The sequence below is a fragment of the Mustela nivalis genome (genome assembly GCF_964662115.1).
Source record: "Mustela nivalis genome assembly, chromosome: 1".
NCBI lineage: Eukaryota > Metazoa > Chordata > Mammalia > Carnivora > Mustelidae > Mustela > Mustela nivalis.
Genome location: NC_139020.1, coordinates 164,494,302 through 164,518,132, shown reverse-complemented (window position 1 = coordinate 164,518,132; position 23,831 = coordinate 164,494,302). Strand labels below are relative to the sequence as shown.

Sequence of the window (23,831 nt, the reverse complement as noted above, 5' to 3'; positions counted from 1 at the left end):
GCGGGGCTCAATTCCAGGACCCTGGGATCATGACCTGAGCTGAAGGCAGAGGCTTTAAACTACTGAGCCACCCAGGCGCCCCCACACATCAAATTTTTGATTAGAGATGGTAGACTGGTTGGCCTGTGAGCCAGGTATGGCCTGCAGGTGTGTTTTGTTTGGCCTTCCCCTGTGTTCTGAGTTCTGAATAAAGTCAACATTTAAAACTTACGAGTTTTGGGGGCACCTGAGTGGCTTTGTGGGTTAAGCCTCTGCCTTCAGCTCAGGTCATGATCCCAGGGTCCTGGGATCGAGCCCCACGTAGGGCTCTCTGCTCAGCATGGAGCCTGCTTCCCTGTCTCTCCGCCTGCCTCTCTGTCTACTTGTGGTCCCTGTCTGTCAAATAAATAACTCTTAAAAAAAAAAAAACTTACAAGTTTTACATAAAAATCTGAATTTTCCCATTTCTAACTTCTTTGAAAAATCAGATCTGGCGAGCCCAGGCCTGCATTTCTTAATAATGATGGTTAGCTGGAGCCAGGATGCAAATTTTATAGATAAATAATATACTTTATATGAAATTTAAATATATAAAAAATATTCCGCATATAAAGTAAATCTTCTACACTTGTTCCTTATCACGTGGTTTCCTTTTTGGAGACACACACTTGTTGTTTTTTTGCCCAAAGTTTTTTTTAGGTGATATTCTCCATTTAAAAGAAGCTCTTGAGTTAATGACCCTTTCAGGTGTTAGAATTTGTGATCCTTATATTAGAGAAGGATCAATTATTTTCCTCAAAAGCTTTATATAGGGCTGTGAAGGGCGGCGGGGAGGGGGGGAGCTACCTGGGTGGCTCAGTTAGTTAGGCAACTGTCTTCACCTCTGGTCATGATCCCTAAGTCCTGGGATCGAGCTCCCTGCTCAGTGGGGAGCTTGCTTCTCCTCCCTCTGCTGCACTGCCTGCTTGTGCTCTTCCACTCTCTGTCAAATAAGTAAATTTTAAAAATAATAATAATTAAATAAATAAATAGGGTTGTGGTTTTCCTTTTTAGTTTAAAAAAATTTTTTTTGCTTTTTAAAAAAAATATTTGTATTTATTTATTTGACAGAGAGAGAGCACAAGTAGGCAGAGCGGCAGGCAGAGGGAGAGGGAGAAGCAGGCTCTCTGCGAGCAGGGAGCCAGATGTGGGGCTCGACCCCAGGACCCTGAGATCATGACCCGAACCAAAGACAGCCGCTCAATAGACCCCTTTTTTTGCTTTTTTATTTCATCTTATTTTCCATCATAATAAGTGTGCTCTTCCTACCTCAACCCCATTTCCCCCATGCCTCCTCTCTGGTAACCATCAGTATTCTATAGTAAAGAGTCTGTTTCTTGGTTTCTCTCTTTTTTTTCTTTGTTTTTGCTTCGTTTCTTAAATTCCACATAAGACTGAAATCATGATATTTACCTTTTTCTGACTTACTTCACTTACCATTATACTCGCTAGCTGTATGCATGTTGTTGCAAATGGCAAGATTTCATTCTTTTTTATGGCTGAATCGTATTCCACTGTATTATATGCCACATCTTCTTTATCCATTCATGTATCAGTGGATACTCTGGCTGTTCTTGTAGTTTGGTTGTTGTGAATAATGATGCAATAACCAAAAGGGTGCATGTATCCCTTTCAATTAGTGGTTTTATTTGGGGGGTGGAGTGGTGGTGTAAATACCCAGTAGTGTGATTAATGGATTGTAGGGTAGTTCTATTTTTAATTTTTTGAGGAACCTCCATAATGTTTTCCATAGTGGCTGCATTGCTCCATCAGCAATGCACAAGAGTTCCTTTTTCTCCATATCCTCCCCAATACTTGCTGTTTCTTATGTTTTGTTTTGTTTTGTTTTTGTCATTCTGACAGTTGTGAGGTAATATCTCATTGTGGTTTGATTGGCATTTCCCTGATGATGAGTGACATTGAGCATCTTTTCATGTAACTGTTGGCCGTCTGGATGTCTTCTTTGGAGAAATTTATCTGTTCATGTCTTCAGCCCATTTTTAAATTGGATTATTTGTTTTTTGGATATTAACTTGTATTAGGTCTTTATACATTTTAGATAGTAACTTTTTACTGGATATGCCATTTGTAAATATCTTTTCCTATTTGTAGATCATTTCCTTAGTTTTGTAGATTGTTTCCTTCACTGGGCAGAAGCTTTTTATTTTGACATAGTCCCAATAGTTTATTTTTGCTTTTATTTCCCTTGCCTCAAAAGATATATCTAGAAAAGAATTGCTACTTCCCATGTTGGAGAGATTCCTATCTGGGCTCTCTTGAAGGATTTTTATGATTTCAGGTCTCACTTAGGTCTGTAATCCATTTTGAGGTTATTCTTGTGTATAGTGAAAGAAAATGATCCAGTTCCATTCTTTTTCATGTTGCTGTCCAGTTTTCCAACACCATTGGTTGAAGAGATATTTTTCCATTGTATATTCATTACTCCTAATTGACCATATAGTGGGTTTATTTCTGGGTTTTCTGTTCTATTCCAATGATCTGTGCATCTGTTTTTATGCTAGTACCATACAGTTTTAATTGCTACCAGTTTGTAATGTAACTTGAAGTATGGAATTGTGGTATCTTCAGTTTTGCATTGCTTTTTCAAGGTTGGTTTGGTTATTTTGGGTCTTTTGCGGTTCCAAAAGGATTGTTTGGGTGGCTCACTTGGTTACGCTTCTAACTCTTGATTTTCGCTCAGGTCAAGACTTCAGGGTAATGGGATCAATCCCAGCATTGGACTCTGCACTCAGCACAGAGTTTGCCTGCGATTCTCTTTCCTTCTCCCCCTCCCCCCACTTGCACCCCCCCTCTCTCAAATAAATAAATAAAATCTTTTAAAATAAATTTAGGATTGTTTGTTTTAGTTTTGTGAAAAATGCTGTTGGTATTTTGATAGGGATTGCCCTAAATCTGTAAATTGCTTTGGGTAGTATAGACATTTTAATGATACTTTTTCTTCCAACTCATGAGCGTGGAATGTCTTTCCATTTCTTTGCATCATCTTGAATTTCTTTTATCCATGCTTTATAGCTTTTTGAGTACAGGTCTTTCACCTCCTTGGTTAAGTTTATTCCTAGATATTTAATTTTGTTGATGCCATTGTAAATGGGATTGTTTTCTTAATTTCTCTTTCTGCTGTATATTAGTGTATATGAAGGCAACAGATTTCTGTACATTGATTTTGTATCCTATAGACTTTACTGAATTCATTTATCAGTTCTAGTAGTTTTTTTTAATCTTTTGGGTTTTCTATACAGAGTATCATGTCATCTGCAAATAGAGTTTTACTTCTTCCTCACCAATTTGGATGCCTTTGATTTCTTTATGTTGTCTAATTGCTTTGGCTAGGACTTATAGTACTATATTGAATAAAAGTGGTAAGAGTGGACATCCTTGTCCTGTGACCTTAGGGGAAAAGCTCTTGGTTTTTTACCATTGAGTATGATGTTGGCTGTGAGCTTTTACCATAAGGTCTTTGTTTTGTTGAGATATGTTTCCTCCAGACCTACTCTGTAGAGGGTTTTGTTGTTGTTGTTGTTTTTAAATCATAAATGGATGTACTTCATCAAATGCTTTTTTTGCATCTGGTTTTTATCCTTTCTCTTACTGATGTGATGTGTCACATTGATTGCTTTGTGACTATTGAACTACGCTTGCATCCCAGGAATAAATCCTACTTAGGAATGTTGTATGATTTTTTAAAATATGTTGCTGGATTCTGTTTGCTCGTATTTTGTTGAGAATTTTGCATCTCTATATGGAGATATAGAGAAATATCTCTATATACATGAGAGATATTTGTCTGTAGTTTCCATTTTTGTGGCCTTTTTATCTTGTTTTGATATCAGGATGATACTGGCCTCATAGAGTGAATTTTAAAGTTTTACTCCTCTTATATTTTTTAGAATAGTTTGAGAATAATTATTAATACCTCTTTAAATGTTTGGTAGAATTCACCTATGAAGCTGTCTAGTTCTGGACTTCTGTTTGTTGGGAGTTTTTTATTATTATTATTATTATTATTATTATTACTGATTCAATTTCTTTGCTGGCAGTCTGTTCAAATTTTCTATTTCTTCCTGCTTCATTTTTAGAATATCATGTTTCTCAGAATTTTTCCATTTCTTCTAAGTTGTCCAATTTGTTGACATTTAAGTTTTCATAATATTCTGTTACAAGTGTTTAGATTTCTGTGGTGTTGGTGGTGGTTTCTTCTCTTTCATTAGTGATTTTGTTTACATGAGTTTTTCTCTTTATTTTTCTTAATCAGTCTAACTAGAAATTTATCCATTTTGTTGATCTTTTCAAAGAACCAGCCTCTGTTTTCATTGATCTGTTCTAAATTTTTTAAGCTGATTTTTCACTTATTTTTGCTCTAATCTTTATTATTTCCTTCCTTTTGCTGGTTTTGGGTTTTGTTTTTTCTTTTTTCTAGCTCCTTTATGGGTAAGGTTAGGTTGTTTGAGATTTTTCTTGCTTCCTGATGTAGTCCTGTATTGCTATAAACTTCCCTCTTAGAGCTACTTTGGCTGTATCCCAAAGATTTTGGACATGTGTCTTCATTTTTATTTGTTTCCATGTAATTTTCTTTTTTTAAAATAATTTTATTTTTTCAGTATTCCAATATTCATTGTATATGTTATTTTTTTCCATGTAATTTTCAATTTCTTCTTTCATTTCTTGGTTGACCCATTCATTGTTTAGTAACATGTTATTTAACCTCTATGTGTTTGTGCTCTTGCCAGATTTTTTTCTTGTGGTTGATTTCTAGTTTCATAGCATTGTGGTTAGAAAAGATCCATGGTATGACTTTGATTTTTTTTGAATTTGTTGAGATTTGTTTTGTAGCCTAATATGTGATCTGTTTTGGAGAATGTTGTGTGTGCACTTGGAAAGAATGTGTATTCTGCTGTTCAGGATTGAATGTTCTGAATATGTCTGTTAAATCCATCTGGTCCAATATGTCATTCAAAGCCACTGTTTCCTTGTTGATTTTCTGTTTGGATGATCTGTCCATCAATGTAAGTGGGGTTGTTAAAGTCCCCTACTATTACTTTATTAATATCGATTATTTCTTTTTATGTTGGTTGTTAACGATTTTATGTATTTCATTTAAATAGTGCTGTGTTTTAAGATAATTCTCAGTAAAAGACCTCATAACAGTAAAATTCCTTGTCCTACCTACATTATTTTACATTACTATGAAAAATATGCACGTATATGTAAATAAATATATTTCAAAAAAATATATAGCTGTGTGAAGATACCATTTTGATTCACATATTTGATTCCTCATGGAATAACAGATGTTGAGTAATAAAAATACAAAATTCTTCTTTCCATATAGAAAGGTCCTGATTTATTTATTTTAACAATGTAACCAAGAATGCCCAATTTTCCTCTTGGACTCTTTTTTTAAAAATTATTTTTATTAATGTATAAGGTATTATTTGCCCCAGGGGTACAGGTTTGTGAATCGCCAGGTTTACATGCTTCATAGCACTCACCATATCACATACCCTCCCCAATGTCTATAACCCAACCACCCTCTCCACACTCCCCCTCCCCCAAGCAACCCTCAGTTTGTTTAGTGAGATTAAGAGTCTCTTATGGTTTGTCTCCCTCTCGATCCCATCTCGTTTCATGATCTTGGGCTCTTTTTATGCCTCAACTTTGAAAATGCAGAAGATTCAACCAGATAATTATATGCGTCTGTATCATTTTATATATTTTTATGAAATGTGTATTTGTACAAATACTCTTTTTTTATAACTGGAATTATTGAACAGCTTTAAAAAAATTTGATAGCAAGTCACTGTGTTAGTAACTGAAAACAGAAGTCAATGAGATGTACTCATAGTCTAATATGAGAAACATAGGAGAAACAGATGTAAATAGTACATTCTAATATCATCAAAAATATTTTAGTCATTTATATATATTAAGTACTCAGAGAGCAGTTACTTCTGCCTTGGGGAGTAGGGATGTCAAAGAAAGCTTCACACAGAAGGGAACAAGTATTCCAGTTAAATTTTAAAATTTAATTAATTTCTAATTTAATTTTTATTGAACTATAATTGACATATTACATTATATATTAGTATCAGGTGTTCAGTGTGTAATGATTTGATATTTATAGGTATTCCAAACTGATCACCACAACAAGTCTAGTTAACATCCGTCACCAGTTAGTTTTAAAGGATGAGTAGGCTGTCTTTAAAAATAAAAATTGGGAGGGAAATAGGGGAGGGCTGAATAAAGGTCTTAGAGGCCAAGAGTCTTTAGTGTGTTACTCAGAATCATGAGAATGTAGTAGAGCCAGGCTTATTTGAAATCAGATAAGGTGTTGTTTTTTTTTTTTAATAACAACTTCATTGAGTTGCAATTCATATACCATGAAATTTACCCTTCTAAAGCATACAATTCAGTGGTTTTTAGTGTATTCACAGAGTTGTTGTGCTACCCTTACTACTGAGTTTAGAACATTTTCATCACCCAAGAAGAAACTCCATACTCATTAAACAGCCACTGCTTATTTCCCCCCTTCCCTCCAGGCCTGGCAACCACTACTGTACTTTCTGTTTCCATGGATTTGCCTATTTGTGGACATGTCATGTAAATGAAGTCAAATGATTTGTGGTCTTTTGTGTCTGCTATCTTTAACTTAGCATGATGGTTTCAAGGCTCATCCATGTTACAGCAAGATAACTCTTTTTTCATTAAAAAAAAGAAAAGTTTTGATGCTTTTAAACAATCCTCTATCTTTAACACCTGTGGTCTATCTCCCCAAATATAGACCCTTTATAAAGGAAGAATGCAAAGCTGATCCTACTAGAGACTACAAATCCCTTTCTTTTCATAGAAAGAAGCACAGGAATAATGGATTGGAAGACAGAATCACCTAGATCTAGGAAGATTGACTAGTGCAACCCAATCTTTTGCACCCACCTTTCTTCCATCATCAGATAAACCCAGATGATTGCCATTATTTTAGTCTAGGTTACTAGTGTAATCACATTGCTGTTGAGATTAAGATTAACAGACAAATCACCAGGTTGGTTTCTGTGGGAGAAGGGGTTGAAATACAAGGTGCAGAGTGGGGACTGGAAGTGTGGTTAAGGAGGGAAGGGAAGGATGGATAGACCAGACTTACAAAGATGAATTTATTTGGGGTAATGGTGATTTTGAGGTAATGGAATAAATGAATGGAAATGACTGAATGGTATTAGAGATAGGATGATGATAGAGTTTGGAGAAAAAGAGGAAGACTGGTAGATGGACTTAGCAGGTAATGAAATTATCCTGTTTCATTGAGTACAGTGAGGAGAAGCTATAGAGCTAGGATGCAATAAAAAGTATTTAAATGAAGAATGGTAGATTAATTTTGTCTTGAGTTGTAGCTTAAAATTTTAAAAATGCTCCCTCATAAATGTTATTACAAATGTTGTGTTTCCTAAAGAAGGGGTCTTAGACAGAGACCCATGTCCCTAGTCTATAGCCCATCTAGCTGCCAAATTATGGTTATATTCTACTCATGAGGTATTAGAAGGCCCCATGGAGGAGAGCCTCCCACCCCCAGCTTTTGCCCTCTTAAAATGTTGCCATCCGAATAAGGTGTTTTGCATGAAGTTCTGATCTTTACTTTCAAGAGCCTTTTTGAGAATGGGTTTGGATACTTGGAGATTGACCCGAGTTCTCTCTTGTTCATCTCTGTCTATTTATCCCAGTTGGAACAAAAGGAAATGGCCTTAAAGTTGATGAAGCACAAGATGTCCAAGTCATGAAGTTGTTGAAGTGCTGATCAAATGCTTTTAAAACTGCTGAATTTGTTGAAGAAAGAAAGGCTCAGTATAAATCAGACATGCAAACGACTTAGCCATCTTTCCATAAAATTTGCTGTGACTTACCTTCTTAGGGTTATTTTTCATCAAGTAACTGTTCGCATGTACTGAGTTAGTTCCAACTGTGGGTTCAACATTGTGCTGTGGGAAATGCCAAATAATGTCAAACCCCATGTAAGTAGAGAGAAAAGACTGGTACATACGAGAGGTAATAAAGCAAGCTATATCCCTGAGAAATTCAAATAACAAAATTTCATAATCCAATTCCCCTGAAATGCTTCATTCTCATTTTCAAAGGTTTGCACATTCCATGACTCTAGGTTTTCCTCCCACGCCTTGACTATATCATTCATATTTGATGGCTGTGTCATGCAGCTATGATTGCAAGATTGCAGTTAAAGCACTTCATTAATAGAATTTGCATCTTTGTCCAGCATTTGCTAAGCAGAACTTTTTTCCTGCAGAATCAGAAATTAACAAATGATCGTTTAAAAATAAAGTTTAATGTCAATAATAGCATAAGATGTAAAATCATGAACAGGCTGGCAGAAATAAAGAAGGCTGAGAGCCAAAGGGTTGATTCTGAATTAAAACTCAGGTTCTGACTCATCTACTACAGATTTCAGAATTCTAGAAAATAAAGTGCCCATTTCTCTCATAGCAGGAAAGTCATATGAAAAACATTATTTTTAGTCATGTGATATGACTTCATTGGCATGACAATTTACTATTCAGCAAAGTAAATAACACAATTAACAAGTGTTTCTGCTGGGCCTTTTGCACTTACACTGAGTTTTTGGCCTCTCCCCCTCACAGATGGTTTTGATTTGGTTCCTGTGGAATATTTTTTTTGTTTTGTTTTGTATTTAACAACAGTCAGATATTTATGTACAGCTTCATCAAGAGCCTCTGATGACAAATATGCCTTCGGAGGCCAGTAGAAGCTGTGGGAAACCCCCGTGTCAGCACTTAGACCTGTTTCCAATGGAGAGAAATCACTGTGGGGACTGACCTAGCCTGCTCATGAATCCAGTTCACTTTTCCCACAGCCTGTGCTCGCCCACTTCCAACCTGCACTGGCCCATCCTTAGACTGTATCCTGCCTTGATTTTTCCTTAAGAAGCAATCCCTGGAGACACAGCCTTGGCCTTCTCCCCTAATTGCAGAGGAAAGGCAGAAACAACAGGCAGAAAGCCATTTAATTCTTAGATTGGAAATGAGAGCCTGGTTTTTGAAATAAGGCTTGGCAGTATCCCTTCAGAACTCACTTCATAAAATGAATCCCTTTTATTTGCTTTCAGAGTTATCTACATGGATTTGAGATGTTTAGATAAGTTGGTGTTGGGGAAGGATCCAATTGGAGGATAAACAATGAAGTTTGGGCAGAGTCTCCACCCTTCCAAAGAGCAGTCTTGGATGGTATAATCCACTTAGAGGTGTATGGGAGAGAGAAGAGAATCATAAATGCTAAAAGCAGAGTTAAAACATCAGATATTGAGAAATAGAACATGGAAACTGCATCCTAAAATTTTAGTTCTTGATCTGCTCATGTTCTCCTGAGTACTTGAAAATTTTGTGTATCAACTTCCCCCTTTAAATTAAAGTGATTGAACCATATGTGAAGTCCTTTTAAGCTCTAATAATCTGATGGTTTTGTTTCAAATATAGCTGGTATGACCAAGAAGTAAAACGATGGCCAGTTTTTATGTCAAAATGTTTTAAAATATATCAAGATGATTACTTTTTATACATTTTCTAACTGTTCTAGTGTCTATCCTGTCTGGGTTATCATGGCCTGGGACATTTTTTGTTGTATTCTTTGGAGATATAGATCTATTTTGAGCCATAAAATAGTATTTCTCATACTTTATCTTGATTGGTATGTATAGTGGTGTATTTAAATTCATTATGGTGTAAGCCAGCTTAATTTAACTTACCTCATTTTCCAGTCTTGATGCCCTGAACTTTTGGCTTCTTCGTAAACTAGAGTCTCCCCACACCATAATCAAGTGTGTTCCTTAAATCTGCCACTTTGGCAACCTCTTGGTTCCAATGATGAATTCCAAAGCCCTTAAGGAATGGCAACATCTTTAGAATGTTCCATGTATAAAAACCAAGGATTTTCTTTAAAAACAAACCATATTACAGTATAATACTCATAGTACCTGAACTCTGGCTGGTGAGATGATCTGAGTCCAAATCAGAGCCCCAACAAATGGCCAAACTGTTTGCAGTGTGCAGGGTAAGACCATATGTAGCAGCCCTGTGTGAGACCTTGGGTCATTTGCCTAACTTTGAGTTTCATTTTCTTCATTTGTAGAATGAGTTCAATAATTCCTACTCCTCATGACTATTTTGAGTGTTAAATTAAAAAGTGTCTAACAAAAGAAAAGACAAATTGGAGCACATCAAAATTTAAAACTTTGTGATTTAAATCATTTTTTGCAAGTCATATATCTGATAAGGAACTGGTATCCAGACTATATCAGAAATTCTTGCAACCCAATAATAAAAAGACATAAACCCAATTAAAAACTGGGCAATGGATTTAAATAGACATGTCTCAGAAGAAGATATAACCATATCCAATAAGAACATGAAAAGAAGGATGTCTGGGTGGCATAGTTGGTTAAGCATCTGCCTTCAGCTCAGGTCATGATCCTGGAGTCTTGGGATCGAGTCTTGCATTGGGCTCCTTCCTTGCTCAGCAGGGAGCCTGCTTCTCCCTCCCCCTGCTTGTGCTCACTCTCTCACTCGCACTCTCTCTCTTGCAAATAAATAAATAAAATATATTTTTTTAAATGGGTGAATTATATGGTATGTGAATTATATCTCAATATAATAACCAAAGAGAAAATAAAAACAACATGGAGCCCCAGTGCACATAGCTGGGACCCTGTGTGCTTCCTTCTCTCCTTTTCTCTCTCTGGCTTCTAAGGGCAGTGTTGATTTTCTGTTGTGACAGGCTGTCAGAGCATGTTAGCTTATTGTTTGTAGAAATGAACTTTGTCTAGATGAGATAGTGATTTTTTTCCCCATTTTTATTGTGCCTTGGTTTCCAAGCCTTAGTCTCTGCTCACCTCCTCTCACCCTTTTTCTGTGGCTAGCACATCCACACAACACATCACAAACACACTCACATACCTTCTCTTTTCCCGAACGATTTGAAAGAAAGTTTCACATATCATGACACCTCACCTCTAAATTTTTGGCATGGATCACCTAAGAATACAAATATTCTTTTCATATAGACAGAATACCATTATTGTTACAGAATAATGAATAATCATTCCCTCATGGCATCTAAAATGCAGTATGTGTTTCTATTTTCCCAGTCATCCACAGAATTTTAAAAGCACCTTTTACACCATTGTTTGTTTTTTTCCTCATTTATATCTGTATACTTAAAAAAGTTAAAAAAAAAAATTCAGCATCAGTCACTTGCTGTATGAACTTCATCTTTTTTCTTAGCACTTAACACCCTGATTTCTGAATGGGGAGAGACAGTTTCCCTATTTGGCAGCGTAGCTCAGAGGTTCTGCTGCTCCAGGCAGGCCTCGTCCCAGTGAGGCATCTCCAGGCATCACGTTGGCATCGTAGCCTGATTGAGCCAAACTTCATAGCCAACTGGCCCTGAGCAGTGGGTTCCTGTTCATCCTCCCATGTGGTTGCCCAGTGCCTGAGGCTTTTGAGGAGGTAGGAATGGGACTGTGAAGTCTGTTTTCAATATTTTGTAAAGCCAACGCAGAAATAAAATGTTTAGGACATGAAGTTACGTTGATCAAGTTGGTTTTCCTGAATTCTGTTGTTTCAGAGTGGAATGGAATGCCATTTAGCCTGATCTAGTCAAAAGTTCTTATTGACAGTTATGTATGCCTTTGAATTATAAAAACAGTAAGGTAAAAGTCGTGCATTTTATTGGATGGGAACAGTTTTTCAAGATGTAGTCTGACACGGAGAAAGTAGGGGTTAGGAAGAGGAGGGCCACTGGCTGAGGGCACCACTGGCCCTGACTTCCTGACTATATCAGCAGTAGAGGTCCCGGGGAGATGTTCCTAAAGTTTGCCCTGTGACCATTACTCCAGGGGCTATATTTTTACAGCTGACCCTTCTCATTTGCAAATGTAACAGTTGCTGTGTTGAATTTGGGGGGTTTCCATGTTTTGGTACTATAAAATTAAATTGATTCTTGGTTCTGAAATCTTAGTCTTGATCCGTCTTGTTTTGCCATTAGCTGTAGGAGACCAAGGAGGGAAGGGATGTGAGATGTTCTAAGATGTATATTGTTTTTAAATTAAATATTGTTCATGTTTAGTCAGGGCTTCTGTCAATCAACAAATGTTGACTCCTTGTCAAGTTCATGGCGGTGTGGGGATTCAAAGAGGTACACACACCAGGTGTTCAGGAGGCTGACGTGGCACAGTTAGGTTGGTAGAACAGATGAATAACCAAGGCTGCGGGGCAGTAGGTGTGCACAGAGAGCTGGACACATGGCACAGGAAGTCCTGTAGGTTTCAGGAACCTAGGATCGGCTCCGAGAAATAGTTAGATTTGAACTGGTTCCTGAAGATTGGCACTGCAAGTGTAGGAAAGAAGGAGAGAAGGCAATCCAGAATGGGCTGTGGCATGGGAGCATCCGAGATCACTGATGAAAATGACCAAGAGAGACACAGCAACTAAGGCTGATTACATCATCTGCATTTTTCATGGAACTTTTGTACCTAGCCTTTGGTGCCATACCAGTCTTATGAGATGGATCTTAACATTTTACAGCTCAGAAAACTGAACTGATATGCTAAGTTGACTGGACACTGTTAAACTTAACTTGGCTCAGTATTTATCTTTATCTTGAGGTTTACAATACGGTTCATTTGCCTGAGAGCAGATAGGAAGATACGGATGTGTTCTGCTTTACAGAGAGTACCTCTGCTTTCAGATTGAGCAGTTTCAAAGAGTAGTTTTGCTTTTTGTCTGTTTCCTTCCAACAGCATTCTTGAAGAGCATGTTTTCGTTCACTCTTCCATCCTGGACCCTGGTCAGCCAGCCTCCCTTGTGCTTTCTTAATCTTGAAATGTCTTTAAGAACAGACTGGCATCTTAAAATCTGTGGGAATGAGGTTTTACTCATTCATGATTCTATCTCCAGACTTAACCAATGGGAGAAGGACAGATAAGAGACAACTTGTTTGTTCCCGTCCTTTACTTTTTCCTAATAAGAGAAGTTAAAATCTTGCTCCCATTTGTCTTTATTCAGCCATCTGGTTAAAAAAAATCAGTGCTAAATTAGAAATATTCAGATCTTATTGTTGCAAGACAAAATCATTGAGTTTCAAATTACCAATATAGTAAGCTGCTATGGATTGATTTGTTTGTTTGTTTTAAAGATTTTATTTATTTATTTGACAGACAGAGATCACAAGTAGGCAGAGAGAGAAGGGAAAGCAGGCTCCCTGCTGAGCAGAGAACCCGATGCAGGGCTCAATCCAGAACCCTGGGATCAGGACCTGAGCTGAAGGTAGAGACTTTAACCCATTGAGCCACTGAGCCACTGTGCCCCAATTGATTTGTTTTTAATTATGCTACTAAACTTAAGGTATAATGGGATAAATGGGATAATACCTACCCCCACCAAGTTGGTGTTACAGTGTGCTTTGAAATCTTAGAAGTGTAATAGAAGTATCAGTTCTCATTAGGCTAAATGCAAATGAGCCATATGGAAAACTGCTATAGTTTTTCTAAATACATTTTTTTTCTTGCTACACCATAGGCCTTTGAACATAAATGTCTTGAATTAAACTTGAAACATTCATTAACCCTTAAAATAATTTGTATTAACTGGAACTTGAGCATCAAAAACATTAGCAACAAATGCTTTTGTTGTAGAAGAACCTATAGAAAACCACTTGATTCCAGTCCAGGTATAAGAAAACACATTAACTTTCAAATAAATCTGTGTAAAACCTCCTATTAACAAACAGTTGCAACTTCACAGTTCATCATGATCTTTAAAAGAATATTCTTATTCTATTCTGGTCAAGTCCTGTTTCATTCCCCCATGGGGTCTGGCTGGTATTCCTGTGGGCCCTTCTAACTCAAGTGCCAACCTCCTTTGAAAGATGGTTTCTGACTCTCTACCCAAGGCTGGGGTACTCATGAGATCATATAAGGAAGGTCTGAAAGCACCATGTGCATTTGGTACAGTTTTGTATCATTGTGGAGCAGAGGAATGACCATTGATCCAACAATGCTTTAGGAAAATAAAAATGGCAAAGATCAAGAGCTTTCTCCCCTCCCTTTTTCTTTTTATCTTAATATTTTCCCCTTTTTAAAAAAATATTGCATTTATTTATTTGATAGCACAAACAGAGGGAGTGGCAGAGGGAGAGGGAGAAGCAGTCTCCCCACTGAACAGGGAGCCTGACACAGGGCTTGTTCCCAGGATTCCCAGGACCCTGGGATCATAACCTGAGCCGAAGGCAGCACTTAACCAACTGAGTTACCTAGGTGCCCCTATATCTTAATATTTTCAAGTGAGCTATTACATAAACCAGAAGAAAGCATAAAACATTATGTATATGATATAAGAGGATGATTGTCGTATTCACACCCAGATCAAAAAGTACAGCATTCCCTTTTACCCCTCTCATGTTTGGCTTCCTGAATCACAATCCTTGAAGTAAATGCCCTGCTGACTCTTATGATAGTTATTTCCTTGCTTTACATAACAGCTTTAGTTGAGTGTATGAACAACATAATTCACTTTGCCTGACTTTGAACTTTTATATATGGGAGTGAGCCCTATATGATCTTTTGTGTTTTGCTTCTTTTGCTGACCATTGTGAAGGTTACACATGTTGTGTGCAGCTGAAATTTGTTACTTCTTGTTGCTGTATAGTATTTTATAGTTTACATATGCTGCAGTTTGTCGATTCTACTATAAATGGATACTGGTAGCCTGTCCAGTTTGGACTATAATAAAGAGTGTGGGTCAGAGCATTCTTACATTTTATCTCCTAGGCTACATAAGCAGTGTTTCTCTGTCAGTGTTTCTCAACCTATTTTTCCTATATCAGCTCTCCTAAGTAGAAAGCTTGATTAATTTTAAACTAAAAACTGTAAAATTAATCCTAAAGAGTAGGATTTAGTTGGACAGAGTTGAGCTTTGGAAGGCCACAAGCCATTGTGATAGCCAAGATTTTTTCCCTTATCAAAAATCAAATTTGGGCGCCTGGGTGGCTCAGTGGGTTAAGCCGCTGCCTTCTGCTCAGGTCATGATCTCAGGGTCCTGGGATCGAGTCCCGCATCGGGCTCTCTGCTCAGTAGGGAGCCTGCTTCCTCCTCCCTCTCTCTCTCTGCCTGCCTCTCTGCCTACTTGTGATCTCTCTCTGTCAAATAAATAAATAAAATCTTTAAAAAAAAAATCAAATTTTGTTCTTTTGTGGAAATAATATTACCCACATTGAAAATGCACATTCTAGATTGTATAACCAAGATCAGAATTGTTGGGTCATAGAAAATGTGAATCTTGAACATTATTAGATCATGGCAAACAGTCTTTCAGAGCAATTGTACCAACTTAAGTGATTATATGGGAGTTTCTGTGGCTATATATCCTTGCTAAAATCCTGGTACTGTCATATTTAAGAATTTTTACCAATCTGTTAGATGTGTAACAATATGACATTATGCTTCTTTAAAAATTTGTAGTTTCCTATTATCAGGAGGTTAAACAGCTTATGTTTATTAATAATTTGGAATCCTCTTCCCTGATGTTTTACTTCTCTATTTCTCTACTTCAACTTTAAAAATTCTTGTATGTTCCACTTATGTAGCCCCTGTTAAAAGAAAACACAATAGGATGACCTGATTATTCACTTGAAAAATACAATGAAGCCTGGAAACCTGTGTTCTAATCCCAGATGAACTGTTTGTCTTAGAGTCCCATATCTCTGGGACTTAGTGTCCTCATATACTAAATAAAGGTACTGACTGAGTTAGAGGGATGGTTCTCAACCCTGGCTGTCTGTTAGAATTGTCTTTTCAAAAATACTGATGTTTAAAGCATACGTCTACTAGAAAATCTGATTGAGTTGGATTAGAGATTTCCATAACCCTTCTAATATAATATTCCATGATATTGATAAAATAGTCTTTGAATCATTCTCCTTGTGTGTTCCCTACATTAGGTATTCTAGGACACTATTTCTCTGTTGAACATTAATGTCTTTTTGTAAATGAGTTTTAAAGAGGAAGAAACTTGGGGCACCTGGGTGGCTTAGTCAGTTGAGCATCTGACTCTGTTTCAGCTCAGATCATGATCTCAGGTTGTGAGGTCAAGCCCTGCATTAGGCTCTGCATTCAGCAAAGAGTCTGCTTGAGATTCTCTCTCTCTCTCTCTCTGTGTCCCTCCTGTCCCTCTCTCTCTGAACACCTCCTGGTGTTCTCTCTCTCTCTCTCTCAAATAAATAAATACATCTTTAAAAAAAGAGGAGGAAACTCCTTAATTTAGTCCACAAAGGAAAGGTAGTGTCAGTGTTCAAAAAAAATTTTTTGTAGCTGATTTTCTTGCAACACTAATAGGGTTTTCTATCATGACAAAATACACATCCAAAGACAATGCTAAGAAATCATAAATGAGCCTTGGAAAGCATGAGGCATATGTCAGCTTATGAGTCTGGGCCGAGTATAGCCTGATAAGGCTGAACTCATAAATTCCTTACTTTTGGTTTTTTGCTATAAGATTCTGTCCCATTGCCAGAAGCCAGACTTTCACTTCCAGTCAGACAAGTGGCTTCTCAGGCCTGGAACCAAGGCACAAAGGGAACAGCTGTGCTCCAGGAAGAGTTGGTCAAAGCCCCTGCTATCCTGGCATGCACATGGGTCAGTGGTTACTGGACCTCTGGAGGGATACTGAGAGAAGGCATTGTACCATTCCATGTACCTCTGTGTGTCTTCAGAAGTCCCCCAAATGAGAATTTCTTAAAGAAACCCCTCTCCTGGTATCTAGTCAGCCATTTTTCTAGTGCCTCTAATAACATGTGATTGTATGCGATCACTATCTGACACTTGCGTGGCACGTGTTTTTCAGAGTGTTTACTTGCATTTACTTAGTTGGCCATCATAAACATCACTATTAGAGAAACATCAGTGGTAGCCCTCTAGACCCAGGTCATGATGGCAGAAACCAAAAGCTCAAATTGGCTTTAACATATATAAAGAATGTGTAGCTAAGCCATGGAATCTTGGCTCCAGGGACTTTACAGAGAGGGATTTAATGTCACAACCATTTTTCTCTTTATTGTACCTCTTTGTTCCCTCTTTATTGGCACCATTTTCTCTCACTGCAAACAGGTACTCTTTCTTTCCCATTTAGCAAAAAAACATGACCTCAGGCAGCTCCAAAATCTCGTTCTTCCTTTAGGAATATCTTCTCTGGTAGCTCCAAAAGGGAAACCCTGGGACATAGTCTGTGATTGACCAGGCTTGAGTCACATGCCTTCTCTGGACCACTTGCAGTAGAGAGGGATGGACTGCTGTGACTGGCCAGATTGGGCCACAGGCTGGGTTTGGGGATTGGCAGCCTCCCTCAGAACCATGTGGTGAAGGTGAGAGCAGCATCGTCCTCTCCAAAGGAGGGGCTAGTCCCCAGATTTGCCCCCAAACTTGACCTACTCTGCTTTCTGAATTTACCTCATCTTCTCACCTAATTACTGGTATCCCTAAGTGCTCTTTATTCATTGAGGCCTTAGGAAACTAGCTGCTCAGTCTCCCTCACAGCCAGCCTCCAAAGGGAGAAAGAATTTTCTCCTAGAGCGAAGCATAGGGGTTCTCCCTTTCTCTGTAGTACACAAATGTCTAATTCTAGGATTAAACTCAGCTATTCCTTCTCCCAAGCTCCCACACACCATAATAAGGTCACACCTCCTAGGGTGGGAAAGGGTCGTGCTCTGGCTGCCTCTTCTGACCAAATGGGGGCAGGGGAGCTGTGGACAGGGCCCAGTGTGCCACTTCCTCTTTCAGTCCAGACGGCAATGGTCAGTAGCAGTGTCCCTGCCTCAAGACACGGGCCTTTAGTCTCCTCTGCAGTCTTAAAAATTACTTACCATGCTGAAACTTGTTGATAAACCCAGATCTGTAATTAGGAACATAAAGACACAATACAGGCTTCACACAAATGAACAGTTGTGGGGGATTATGGGCCCCTGTGGATTATTTGACTGAAGTGAAGGAGGGGGGAAAGCTGGTTGCTGTTGAACAAATTGCTACCAGATGTAGAGTTCAATAAACACCACACTGTTGTTCCTTTGCCCGAAGGTGCTATGAATTTCTTGAGGCAACAGAGCAATCAGTAAACTGGTGACTATTCCAACGTGAATGGAGCCTCCTGGTGTTCTTTGGTCCTGGGTATTTGTCCACAAAATGCAAGGCAGATCAAGGGGCCTCTCTCCCCTACCTGACATTTTACAGGAGAGTAATGTGCTTAAAATGCAGCAACCAGATCCTGTGGAACCTAAAAGAAGCCCGGAATGTGGGTTGGAATGTCACAGAAAGAACCCATCAAGGTGGGGAGAAGGGGATACTCTAAGAGAATAAGGATCAGTGGTTTTTCTTACAGATGTTACTTATAATAGCCAGGGGATAAACCTGCCTTATTCAATAAGTATGTGAGAGCCTGTCTGTGCTACATGATGAAGAAAACTCACTTGTTTTCTCTTCTCTGGACTTAACAGTTGAGAGGCAGAAGGATATTCAAGCAGTAGTTACAAATAAAAAATAGCCTTCAGTGTCCTGCCAGAGAATCCTGTGTGAACTCGCAACATGGAAGCAGCTTGTCCACCTTCACTAGTTGTTGCCATGGGCCGGCCAGCACATGAGCCTGAGAATTTGAGACTGGAAGGTCCCAGAGCCATCGTGCTACTTTGCTGCACCCTGAAGGGAATGGAAAGGAGAGAGAGAAAAATGGAGAAGGAGATTGAGAGATGGAGGGAGAGAGAATGTGATTGATTTTGATTTAGTATACTAATAGGTTTGTCATGTTCCATAGAATGCAGTGAGTTCCCTGAGCCTTCTCTTGGTGATGGCTCTCTAATAAAAAGTTAAGCACCAATGTATGGTTGGCCTAAATCCAACATATATGTCTGTATCGCTGCGTGGTTCTGTGAATCCTCTCTTTTCCGTTTGATGTTCAGCTTCTTGAGGGCAAGGACCACCTTGTCCCCTTATTATTTTTGACTAACAGCTGCTTTGCACATAAGGTATACATAGGTTGAATGCCCCCCCCCCAAAAAAAGACAGTTCCACATGAGCAACACATTGGCTACTGAGATAGCTTTTTCGTTTTGAATTGCATGTAGCAGGAGTTTGAGGGGCTGAGGAGCTAATTGGAGGTCCTGGGCTTTGAAGTAAGTAAGTTTGTATTTGGTCCTCAGTTGACAAATCTCTCTGCCTTGATTTGAACTCTGGGAGACGCCCCCTCTCACAGGGTGGTCTGTCGTCTTTGGACAGTGATGACATGATGCTAACTTCTGAGAACTTACTGTGTTCCAGATGTCATACTAAGCATTTATTTGGATTATCTCATTTAATCTTCACAACCACTTTATTTTACAGAGGAGGAAATTGAGGTGCATGCAGGCTAAATTGTCCAAGTTCATGTAGCTAATAAGTGTCAGAGCCAAACAGTTTGGCTCCAGAGCCTGTGTTCTTACAACTGCTTTGTTGGTCCTGCCTATAGCTAGTTGTATTCTTCTTCTAAATGGCAGACCTTTGTATGTTCGGCCATGGTTTTCATACCTCTCAAACTTCTCCAGATTTGTGCTTTGGTAAATCATCATGTTCTATGGGTCCTACATTTTCAAGTCAGAAACTGGGTTTTGCCAGAACATGAAGACTCTCGAGGTTTAATTTCCCAACAGCCAAACTCATAAGAGATTGATGTATAAGTGAAGCTGTTTAATTTGTTCTGTTCACCCCCCCCCCATATGTACCTGGGGAGACATATAATCAGATTTCATGATCACTGCACTGGAGCTGTGATACCCCAAGTTCTGCAGGGATCTGCTTTCCAGGGAGATCACCTTGCTAAGTTCTGGACAGCAGCAGAGACATTAACAAATTCTTTCGTGAATTCTGAGACTTCTTAAAAATCCATATGGACCCTGTTACCACATACGAATAATCTAGGGTTACGTAGGTTGTAACTCTCTTACTTAAAATATATCTCCAGCCATCAGTCCTTTGTCACTTTGATTGAAGATGGAAATTCCCAATCTCCTCGACTGCATTTCTACAGTCTCTTCAGATGCCTAACTTCCACACATGGCTAATGTCTTCCAGGGCATGTCAGTTCTTACTTGCTCCATTCTGCAAGGCTAACCTTTTCAAGATCTACAGCAAGACCTCAGTATATTCCACCTTGGATATGCTAACTACGGTCATTATCACACAGGAAAATCCCAAATACCTTATTGGAAACCTGAGAAAGATACTCATTTGGTGTGTGTGTGTGTGTGTGTGTGTGTTTCTGTTTTAATTCCAGTATAGTTAACATACAGTGTAATGTAAATTTTAGGTGTAAAACATAGTGATCCAACACTTCTACACATTGCCTGGTGCTCATCACCACAGGTGCTCTCCTTAATCCCCCATCACTTATTTAACCCATCTTCTACCCACTGCCCCTCTGCTAACTGCCCATTTATTCTTTATTCCTTTGATTTCGATGGGAAAAAAAAGACAAGTTGGGTGCATTTAAAAATAACGCCAAACTTCTGAGTCTTTACCAAAGACAGAATCTTTTGAAAAGGGCAGGTCAGGTATAGGTGCTGCTTGATCAAATAAGTAGGAGTAAAGGTGAACATTTGTAGGCCCAATCAGCACATGAGATGGAGCACTGGGTACCATCTACCTGGTAGAGTTGAACTCAAAAGTAAGTGGTGGGCCTTTTGGCCTGAGTATCCCACTGGTACAGAGGACCTCTGCCAGCTAATATGCAGTGTGGCTGTTATGCTCAATAGGAAACGTAGAGAGTTCTGTGTTCAGCAATTGTTGTTGGACTATGAGTGGCTGGAAGGCAGGCACTGGATTTTACTTAAGTCCGTGATTCCAGCACTTGGTATGAAAGCTCATACATAGAAAATACAATAAAGGGCCTTTAAAAAAATGAGTGATACTCAATTTATATAAAATATCCAGATTAGGAAAATCTACAGAGATATAAAGTAGATTGATAGTTGCCAGGAGCTGGTGGGGGTGGTGGGTTAGGGGTAGGGAGAGAGTTGGGGCGGAATAGAGGAGTAACCACTAATAGGTACTGGGTTTCTGGGTTTCTTTTGAGATGGTATGTCCTGGAATTCTATCGTGATGACGGTTGCATAACTCTGTGAATAGTGCACTGAATGGTGCACTTTAAATGGGCAGATTGTATGTTAATGTGAATTAGAGTCCTTTGGAGTTAGCCCTTGAGGACTGAGAAATCAGTTAGCTACTGATTTCTGAAATCATTTACATAACCAGTTAACTAGTTTACACAGGCTTGAGACCCATAATAAAGAGCACTTTAAAGTTGAGTCACCTTAGAGTTGAGAATTTGTTAAGATTGGGGGACTGAGGTTCATTGGGTAAAGTCAAAGAGCTGAACACTTTATTGGAACAGCAAGTATTGCAGACATTAGTGTTTAGACCCATTCTGTTTAGTATTTTTTATGCACAGTCTATCTCCAAGTTACCAATAATATTCCACAGTTGACCGTCATTCAATAAGCACCTACTGTGTGCCAGTTGGCAAGCCCAGGGAGGCCCAGTTCTTGTGTGCTGGAAGTGCATAGTCTCTGGGCTCCTGCAGGCCCCGTTCCAGTCCAGTAGGGGGTAGGCCCACTGACTGCTGAACTGAGCAATCCAGGAAACCCAGAGAGGATATTGCTAACAGCCCCTCCTTTCTTACCAAGCATGGAATATCTGCAGCAATTTCCACCATGGCTGGAGAGCCACACTCCAGTGAGAACATTCGCTGTACAGTAAAAGGAGGGGTAGTCACTTTGATGTTGAGGGGACTGAGCGGTCTCTGGATTCCCAGAGGAGAGCAGAGGGAGTCATGGGCCTTCTTGCCATGGGGCTGAGCACTGGATGTCCTTGAAATGCAGAAAGTCCTGTCCACGAGCTTTATTAACTTTTTTTCCACCTAAAAACAAGCCAAGGAGTTTCAGAGTAATCCAGAATCATCTTCACAAAAGATAATACCAGAAAACTCTGAGGGATAAAACGATATGCTTGCTAAAAAGACTATTTCCCAGCTTCAGCTAGCCCTTGGAGCCAACAAAAGCAAAGCCTCATCAGTGTTTAATGAAAGAGAGGGAACAGCTAGAAAGGGGTGGAGAAGTAGACAGAAGGAGGCTATTTAAAAGGCCCTAAAGTGCTGCAGCTGTTTTGGCGAATTTCTCTCATTTCAGTGATGTTCCAAGCTCTTTGTCTTCTCTGTGGGGCGAATTCATTTGTCTCTCTCGTGAGTCATCCTGCCCACAAATAATCTCTCTTGGAGTAGCCCTTATGAAAATAGACAATTCCCATTGCATTGTGTGAATTGGCAGTTGTTATGTGCCTTCCCTGGGTGGGCTGCATTGTGTCTGCTCTGCCTGCATCCACACATGTCAGGACTTCTAAGGTCTAGCACACCCTCGGTGTGCTCGGTGACAGGGGGGCACAGAAGGAGACATCTGGACTCCCAGATTGACTCAGGCAGGGAAGGCTGCAGACAGCAGGCCCTGGTCACCTGACTGCTCCCTCCTAAAGGTTTCTAGATTTCATAAATGTAACCCTCAAGGGTTTTAAGGTATGGAGAAGTGAACATCAGTGAAAATTCTGTGTAAGTAAACATTACTGTCATTTCAGTATGGATCTTGCAGATTGAGTATTTCTTTTAAGATAATATTTTCTTTACTATCTGGCCAACAGATCTGACCAACCAGCATTTTTCTTTAAGATTTCCCTAGGGAGACATGGAGCTCTTCAGAGACTACAACGGATGTCTTTTGTTTGCTACTTAGCAAAATTTACTCTTCCCTAATGATCACACCTTGGCTTTATTCTGGGAGGCCATCTAGGACATTACTTTCATCCCATGTGCTTTTCTGGTGGGGTTGGCTCCACCCTTGGCTAAGGGTTGGAGCATGTAATTGTGGCCCAAGTCAGTCAATACATCATATTTCCCTGGCCGTGAGGACTGGTGCAGAACTGGGCATCTGTTCTGACCCAGTCATGACCAATGAGATCTAATGAGCCTTTGGCTTGGGAGACTGGGGTCAGGGCTTGGAGCTTTGACAGTGTGAGCTCTGGGCTGGGGCAGCTCTCTAGCGATTATGAGTGGAGAGCCAGTTTGAGCATGGAGACCACACATGGAAGAGAGCCGAGTCTAACTGAGGGAGAGGGTGAGGACAAGGATGGTCATGGTGTTATCCTTGAAGCCCTTAGCCAAGTTGCCCTGAAGGCACCATTATCCTAGTCTTTCCAGGCATGTGAGCCAAAAAGTTCACGTTTGGCTTGAGTTAATCAGGGTCGAGTTTGCTGTCCCTTGCATGAGTTTTAACTCATTCAGGGTCAGTGCTTCACTCATATACCCAACATCCAGCAGAGTGCCTGCATATATTGGGAGCTCAGAATTTGTTTATTTATGTGCAAACTTTCTTTCAGTCAACAGATGTTTATTGAACACTTACAAGGAACAAGTGTATTATTCTGGATCCTGTAGGGCTACACTGCGGCAGCCACAGGCCACATGTAGTTCTTTAAATTTAAGTTAATGAAAATTAAAATAATAAAAACTCCAGTTCCTAAATCACACCATCCACAAGGCAAGTGTTCAATGCTCCTTTCCTGGACAGTGCAGATACAGAACATTTCTATCATTGCAGAGAGTTTTATTGGACGGCGCTGCTGTAGAGAATACAAACATAGATAAGACTCGGACCATAATTCC

The 23,831-nt window shown here is 39.3% G+C and overlaps 1 protein-coding gene across 27 annotated transcripts in view; it reads left to right on the top strand.

The window, feature by feature from the left end:
- ATG7 (autophagy related 7) overlaps positions 1 to 23,831 on the top strand; it is a 243,135-nt gene that overhangs the window by 118,282 nt on the left and 101,022 nt on the right. For 2 of the 27 annotated variants that reach the window (XM_082749214.1, XM_082749215.1), the window contains exon 19: positions 7,749 to 9,479. The exons of 23 other annotated variants lie outside the window; for them this stretch is intronic. In XM_082749214.1, the coding sequence (XP_082605340.1) occupies positions 7,749 to 7,805 (57 nt within the window). In that variant the 3' untranslated portion in view covers positions 7,806 to 9,479. Of the gene's footprint in view, positions 1 to 2,719; positions 5,190 to 7,748; positions 9,480 to 23,831 lie in introns of those variants that run through there. 2 more of the 27 variants (XM_082749197.1, XM_082749198.1) reach the window with 1 other exon arrangement.